The following is a 7,933-nucleotide window of genomic DNA, read 5'->3' on the forward strand; positions in this document are numbered from 1 at the left end:
TCCAAGCCAAATCCAAGCGTGATAACGTTCATTTGATTTCAGGTATATTTTCCTTCTCAAAGTTTGAAAATAAAGTATAACCACATTGAATAGTTTTTTGGTTAAGTATTTTATGGTTGACCAGGTTGAGTAACAAAAAAATAACACTATTCTTGTAAAAATTTACATAAGGTAAAAAAATTACTCTTTAGTACATCACAAGCTTAGCATTACCTTATGCTTATAAATTTTGCTACCTTTGTTTTTTGTTATTAGTATGCCATCATCATTATTATTCTATTAAAGCCTGATAAACCTAAACTAGTAAATCTAAAAGTAACATTAATCTAACAAGAATAATGAAAACTAGTACAGAAATAAACTAAAAGAATTTTCTTTTAGGAATTTAACATTTTTTAAGTCAATACTATAGAAAAGATGATAAAATGTGAAAACAAAATATTGTAAAAAGATTAAAGTAAACAAAAATTCCTATATCTTTCTTCATCATCTTCTTAATTTGTTCACTTCTTTTTAAGGTACCTTTTTTTGCTACACCTGTCATTTGAATCCAAATAAATCGATTAGCCCCACAATAGAATAATAATATTTATAACAATATACTACACAAATCAATAAAGGTAGTGAATAAAAATCAATAAAATTAGTGATTCCTTACCTACTACTGTTACTTTCTCCTGTATATTCCACCATAACTGCAAAAGTTTTTGCTATTATTAATTTGCTTCTTTCCTTGGTTGAAATTATTATCTTTGTCGAAATCTTCATCTCTTCTAATTGTTAATTTGCTTCTTTCTTTTGCGGAAATTATCATCTTCATCAGCCTAATATTCTCTTCTGCTTAAATTCAAAATTTTGAGTACATAGCTTTCCAACATACAGGGAGTTTTTGCACATTTATCAGAGCTGTTGCCAGAGTATTTAAACTTTCTCGAGTAAGTTCTCATGCTCTTTTAACTTGTATATCAAATAAAATTTTGGTTGAAATATAGCTTCCACTATTTTGTTCTCCAAATATCTTCTGCTAATAATTCCTTTGTCGTCAAATAAATTTTTGGGCTGGAATTTTGCTTCCACTTTTTCTTGTATAGTTATGCATATAGTTTCCGCTTTGCTCTTTGATCTTGACAGATATTGAATTCGTCTCTGGCTTAGTTCTATGAGTTTATAGCTTCTAGTTACGCATAAAGTAATATTTTGGGTGGCATGTCCAATGAAAATATTTTTTAAGTTATTAAGTGTAAAAAGAAAGTTCTATATCCCTAATTTAGGTGTGTGTTGATTTTTAAATTTCTCAAAAAAAAAGAAAACATTTAATTTGTTTGCTGCATGATGTTCCCTTTGTTGCCAAAAAATTACAACTTCTCTAAAAGACTAGGTATCAGGCTTCAAGAATCTCTCAACTTTCAGCCATAATTTTGTTGCATCTATCAAGTCCTTCAACTTATAAATTTGGTTTTAATTGGTCGCTCCAAATCAAATCCAATTTTGGTAATATTCATTTTGCTCTTAAGGTTTGATTTTTATTTTGCTTATCATTGTCTAAAATCAACTATTTCAGTATTGAATAAATAACAACTATGCAAAATTTGAATTTAAAATCCAACTTTTGCATATGTGTCATTAATCTAACGATGATAGTTTATGCATTGTCAGTGTATATAAAATTAATCCTTTAATTTATTGTATGATACTTAATAGTTTAAGTATTTAATAACCAAATAATTTGACTAACAAAAAAATAATTTGAGTGTGTTTAAATAGGAGATTATTTGAAATAATATATGGAAAAAAATTGCTATAGCACTTTTTGAGAAGTGATGCATGTGAAATATAAAAGTAGTTTAAAAAGTAAAAAATTAATTGAAAATTGTGTTTGTGATACAAGAAAAATATTATTTGAAATAATTTTGTTTTCCAAACACACTCACAATATTTCTAACGATTTACATATACTAAAAAAATTGAAAAATTACTCTTCAACACATGAGAAGTTAGCATCGCCTTATGTTACAAATTTTGCTAACTTATTTAGTCCTGTTACAATGTCATCATCATTATTTTTCTGCTTAAATTCTAATAAACCTAAAATAATCTAAAAAGAAACATTAATCCAACAAGAATAAGAAAAGATTATATGCAAAATAAATAATAGAGATTTATTTAACTATTTAATGTTTTTGTATAGTTGTTATTGTAGAAAAGAACATAACGTTTAACAATGAAAAGATTACAAAAAAGATACACATAAATAAAAATCCCAATATCTTGTTTTGATTTTTTTTTCTTCTTCTTTGTGTGCTTCTTTTTTAAGTACCCTATCTTGGCTAATCATGTCATTAGAATCTAAATATATCATTTAGTCCCAAATTAGAATGATAATGTGCATAACAGTAGATTGGAATTAATATGCTCAGACAAAATTTGTTAAAGGAGATTGTTATCAGTTTTTTTAGTTAAACTAGTTTTTCTTTTCTTTTGGTTAACTCTTCCATCCCTCTCCACACCCTTTCCACCCCCAGCTGCTAGGTACAAAATTTGAATTCTAAATCTGGTAGTGGTTAAGATTCTAAGAACCCTCCCCTCGCCGCTAGTAACCAAACTAGTCAACAACTCAATATTTATGGAAACCATTAAAATGGCAAATTTGACTACTTTATAAGTTAACTTGGGAGGAGCCAAACTTACAATAAAATGAATCTTAGTCTAATAGAATGAAAATTTTCTTGATTAGATTCAGTTTTTGGGACGAATTAAAACCAAATTCAGAATTTTCAACACATATTAAATTATTCAAATAAGTCAACTATTAGATACTTAACTGAAACTATTAAAAAGGACAGATATGTTTTATATTTAAAATTAGAGTAGGAAAATAGACATTAAATTGAACCTCAGTGGGAAAGTAAATATTACCATAATGAGATTTAGCTTGGATGGACTATTCATAACTTAATTTATAAGTTGAGGAACTCAATAAACACTTATACAAGTTGAAAGACTAGATAAAATCATTGGTAAAAGTTGAGGGACAATTGGAAGTCATTTACCCAAAAAATTTTACTCGAGATAAAAATGGTGTTTGAAAGCATTTCCTACAAATAGTAATGTCCATTTTTCCTTGTGAAAACCTCGGGCTTATAAAACCCTGTAAATGAATAAAGGTCATCGCCTTTGTGTGTGCTCCTATCTCACTTTAGGCTTTAGGGTTCAAACATCCAAAGATTCCATTTTCCTGGGACTCTATATCGTATGCTTTGAACTCTTCCTAAAATTCATTCACCAGGATTGTCCCAATTTTTTTTTCATAACATTCTTGATAATTTGGTTTTGGAATAGGGACAATACTTCATTTAACGGTTTTTTTAAATTATCTTCCATGGCTCATGATTCAAAGACTAAGCTCCATGCATGATCTTCCACCTTGTGTATGTATTTTGTTAACATGTTCCTCGAGTTTGTAACCATGCATGTCCACCAATTATTCTGAAAATATTTCTTTGATTAATCGATAAGTATTCTTGGTGGTCATTGACTGGCTGCCTAAAATGAATCCGAACAATGTTTTCATGTTAATGTAGAAGATATGTTTTCTTCGTTTCCTAGTAACAGAAACTTTTGCTTATAATTATGATCCAATTTTTCATTTTCTATTGGGTCTATCAAGTTATAAATCTCTAATAACTTTATTAACATTGATTTAACTTTCTTGAACTGTGAGTTTCAGGTCACACGTGATGGAAGCATTTGTGGGAATTCTCGTCGATACTTTGAATTCCATGATCCAGAAGGAGAGTGGATTGCTTTGTGGTGTTGCAACTGACATGGAAAAGCCTGCACGCTTGCTCTCCACCATCAAGGCAGTCCTTGAAGATGCTGAGCAGAAGCAATTCACAGACAAGGCAATACAACTCTGGTTTCAGGAGCTCAATGGTGTTGCCTATGAAATCGATGATGTATTGGATGATTACGCAGCTGAAGCCTCAAGAGTCAAGTACAAAAATTCTGGTTGTTTTAGTTTGATGTGTTACCCTATAGCAGGAAACTTAGTGTTTCGTCACAGGATTGGGACAACGATGAAGGAGATCCTTGAAAAATTTAATGCAATAGCTGATGAGCGGATAAAGCTTGGTTTGATTGATCAGAAGCGTGGGAGCAACCACTTTCAGGTTGATTCTACTGGAACACGTGAGACTGGTTCCTTGCTAAAGGAACCTGATCTAGTCCTTGGAAGGGACGAGGCGAAAGACAAGATTGTGAAAATATTGGTGAATCAAGTCAGAGATAATCAAAATGTATCAGTGCTCCCTATAGTGGGTGTTGGAGGCCTTGGAAAGACAACACTTGCCCAATTGGTGCTTAATGATGAGCGCATAGCCAAGCATTTTGAGCCAAAACTCTGGGTTTGGGTCTCAGAGGATTTCAATGTGAAGAGGATTATAAAAGCCTTAATTAATTCAATACGAGGGACTCCTGTTGAAGAATTAGAATTGGATCCTCTGCAAAGAAAACTTCAAGAGTTGTTGAGAGGGAAAAGATACTTGGTTGTACTGGATGATGTCTGGAATGAGAATCTAGAGGAATGGGAGAAACTGAAATCTGTTCTGGAATGCGGATCAAGAGGTAGTTCAATCATCATGACAACTCGCATGGAGAAGGTTGCCACAATAATGGGCACATTAAAAACATATTATCTGTCGAGTTTGTCAGAGAATCAGTGTTGGTCACTGTTTAGGCAACGGGCATTTGGCCGTCAAGAGGCTGAAGAATATCCTAACCTTGTAGTTATCGGAAAAGAGATTGTGAAAAAATGTGGTGGTGTTCCTCTGGCTGCAAAGGCTCTTGGAGGCTTTCTACGATTTAAAAGGCAAGAAAATGAATGGAACTCCGTGAAATGCAGTGAAATTTGGAACTTACCTCAAGATACAACACATATCTTGCCCGCGTTGAGATTGAGCTATCTTAATCTTCCGATAGAGTTGAGAGGTTGCTTTGCATATTGTGCAGCATTTCCCAAGGGCTATGAATTTGAAATAGAAGAGGTAATACATTTGTGGATGGCAAATGGATTGCTTTCATCTAATGAAACAATGGAAGTGGAAGATGTTGGTGTTGCTGTGCTGACTGAACTATATTATAGATCACTATTCCAAGCAGTAAAGGAAGATGAATTTGGCAATGCCCTCACTTTTAAGATGCATGACCTTGTCCATGATTTGGCTCGATCAGTAATGGAGGCAAAACACGGTGGAACAGAGTCAAATAGAACCATGATATTAGGTATGCCAGATGATCAGCTAACAGTGGCTTTTCCTATTACAATCACAGGCATTGACCAATGCTTTTCTTTCTTGTCAAAATGTGGCTCCCTGAGGGCTCTCAAGGTAATGTCATACAATAAGCAGTTTTTACATGCAATAAGCAAACTGAAACATTTGAGGCATCTAGATCTTTCAAGATCTTTAATTGTTGAACTACCCAATTCAATTTGTGACTTGTGGAATTTGCAAATTTTAAACCTAAATGATTGTCTCATTCTTTGGAGTCTACCCAAGGGCATGAGATTCCTCAGAAATCTTCGACATCTTTGTCTACATGGGTGTTGGAGTTTGACTCACATGCCAAGTGGAATTGGGAAGCTGACTTGCCTACGGACGTTAAGTATGGTCGTCCCGAGTGGCAAAAAAGGCTTCCGACTAAGTGAGTTGCGAGACTTAAATATGCTTAGAGGAGGGCTAACAATTATGCACCTTGAGAGGATTGAAGACAAAAAGGATGCAGAAGAAGCTTGCTTAATTAAAAAACAGAGTCTCCACGGGTTGAATTTGTATTGGGATTCCGAAAGAACGATTCAACGGTACAATGATAAGGAAGTGCTCGAAGCCCTCAAACCCCGGCCCAACCTTCAACTACTACGTGTCCTAGGCTTCAACGGTTCATCATTTCCATCTTGGATTTCAACTGTAACAGAAGTTGTTGTGCACGAGAGTGCAGCGGAGTACATAGTTGGGGTCCAAGAGAGTACTGCCGCTGCTGCTGCAATGTCCCCATCGTTGAAACAGCTGGAGTTAGAGAACATGCCCAACCTAAAAGGAATGTTAGGAAGAGAAGTCCAAGGTACTCCAGGGGTATTCTCTCAACTTCAATCCTTGTCCTTTAAGGATTGCCCAATGTTGACATTGCCATTGCCACGTATGCTGTCCCTAAAGGAGTTATGCGTCGACCGTTGCCCGAACATGGCATGGGCTTCAATCTCCAATCTCACGGCTTTGAAGGAATTGACCATCAAGCACTCTCCCGAGCTGGATTCTCTGCCAGAAGAAGGATTGCGAGGCCTTGCTTCTTTGCAGGAACTCCATTTGGTCCGATGCTATAATTTGGTGAGTCTCTCAATGGGGACTAAAGCCCTCAAATCCCTGACTCGTCTATGCATCAATGGGTCACACGCGACAGCTCTGCCAGAGGAAGTCAAACATTTGCCTGCACTACAAAAACTGGAGCTGCAGAGTTTTTCCAATCTAACTTCATTGCCAGACTGGTTTGGAGACCACCTCACTTCTCTTCAAGACCTGACACTAAAATATTGTCCGCTTGAAACACTTCCATCCAGCATTCAAAAGATGACGACACTCCAACATTTGACTATATTTCGCTGCTACCGACTGGGACGACAGTGTAAAAGGGGAGGAGAGGAATGGCACAAAATTAAGCACATCCCGGACCTGAAAATTGAAAATTGAGTAATACAATTATATATGAGTGGGTCTGCATATTCATGTATTACGTAATACACTATTTGTGTACTATCCTGTAAGTGTGGAGAAGACCAACACTAGTACCCAATTTATACCATATCCAGTTGATATGATTTGCTAGAGGTTGGATAAAATGAAAAAGATATTGAGATTTGACTGCAGTTTTCACAAATGAGTTCTGTTGCACGTATTAGTTCTCTTTTTGATTGATTGTTCAAGTGCATTGTAGTTACTTGACATGATGTTATTAAGCACAAACTGTATTTCCTTTTTGGCATGTGTTTTTTTTTTTTTTTGAATGTATTATTCTTCTTCTTGTTGAGTGATTATTCTTGATCTATGTGAGACCCTTTGGGTTATCATTGGCTTATAAGATGCAACATATCTGGGCGTTTTTTAGTGCTTATGGTTTGACTTTGACTTTCAATGATTTTTCTGGGACATTCATTGCGTATGCTACTTACCATGGTTTTGGCATACCAAAATTGCACATGTTGGTTTGTGTACAACATTTGGCTATCCTCCTACCTGACTTAGTCAAGGATCCCTTTCTGGTGAAACATTCTCTACTCCCAAGACTTGGTATCTGTTGATTGATCTGGCATTACAGGGAGAATAGTTCTCAGGACTTCTGATTTGGACTAGGAAATGGTGATTAACTGCCTTTTGAAAGAAAGATGTTTGATAGGAGTATATAACTGAAAGGAATTCACAACTCCAGTATCAAGATGATTGTTTTACTTCTCCAGAAAGATATTTGGTTTTATGTTTTTTCATTGCAATTTGAATGTAGAACGGTAGACACCGTGATACCGTCAGTTCAGTTTCAGAACGCACCAGAGCATAAATGATTTAGTAAATCCAAGAATATCTGAAGTTTCATGGTGTGCTTTTCATAACAGAAGCCTTTGACTCTGTATGGATCAAGGAGCGAGGAGAGTTTTGATTTATTTTGTCCTTTGTTTCTCTTGGTCTGGGTTTCTTCTTGTTGTTCTGTTGATTAGGACTTCTTAGATGGTTCCCATCGGGATCAAGTTTTGCAGCGAATAAAGACTTAATTTTTACTATTGCTATCTTTCACGTCATCATGAGATCCCAAAAAACTGGTTCATATAGATATTTGGTTTAAACTATTTTGCTTTGAATTGTAATTCAATATCAAGATTAAATCATTAAGG

At 34.8% G+C, this 7,933-nt stretch overlaps 1 protein-coding gene across 1 annotated transcript; it reads left to right on the top strand.

Annotated features, from left to right (window-relative positions):
• The first annotated feature begins 884 nt into the window (after window positions 1-884).
• On the top strand, window positions 885-6,932 carry LOC113704412 (putative disease resistance protein RGA4). Its single transcript, XM_027226318.2, has 2 exons — window positions 885-935; window positions 3,728-6,932. The coding sequence occupies exon 2, from the start codon at window positions 3,738-3,740 to the stop codon at window positions 6,738-6,740; it is 3,003 nt and encodes a 1,000-aa protein (XP_027082119.1). The 5' UTR covers window positions 885-935; window positions 3,728-3,737; the 3' UTR covers window positions 6,741-6,932.
• The last annotated feature ends 1,001 nt before the right edge of the window (window positions 6,933-7,933 follow it).

The sequence above is a fragment of the Coffea arabica genome, chromosome 8e, assembly GCF_036785885.1.
Source record: "Coffea arabica cultivar ET-39 chromosome 8e, Coffea Arabica ET-39 HiFi, whole genome shotgun sequence".
Lineage (NCBI taxonomy): Eukaryota > Viridiplantae > Streptophyta > Magnoliopsida > Gentianales > Rubiaceae > Coffea > Coffea arabica.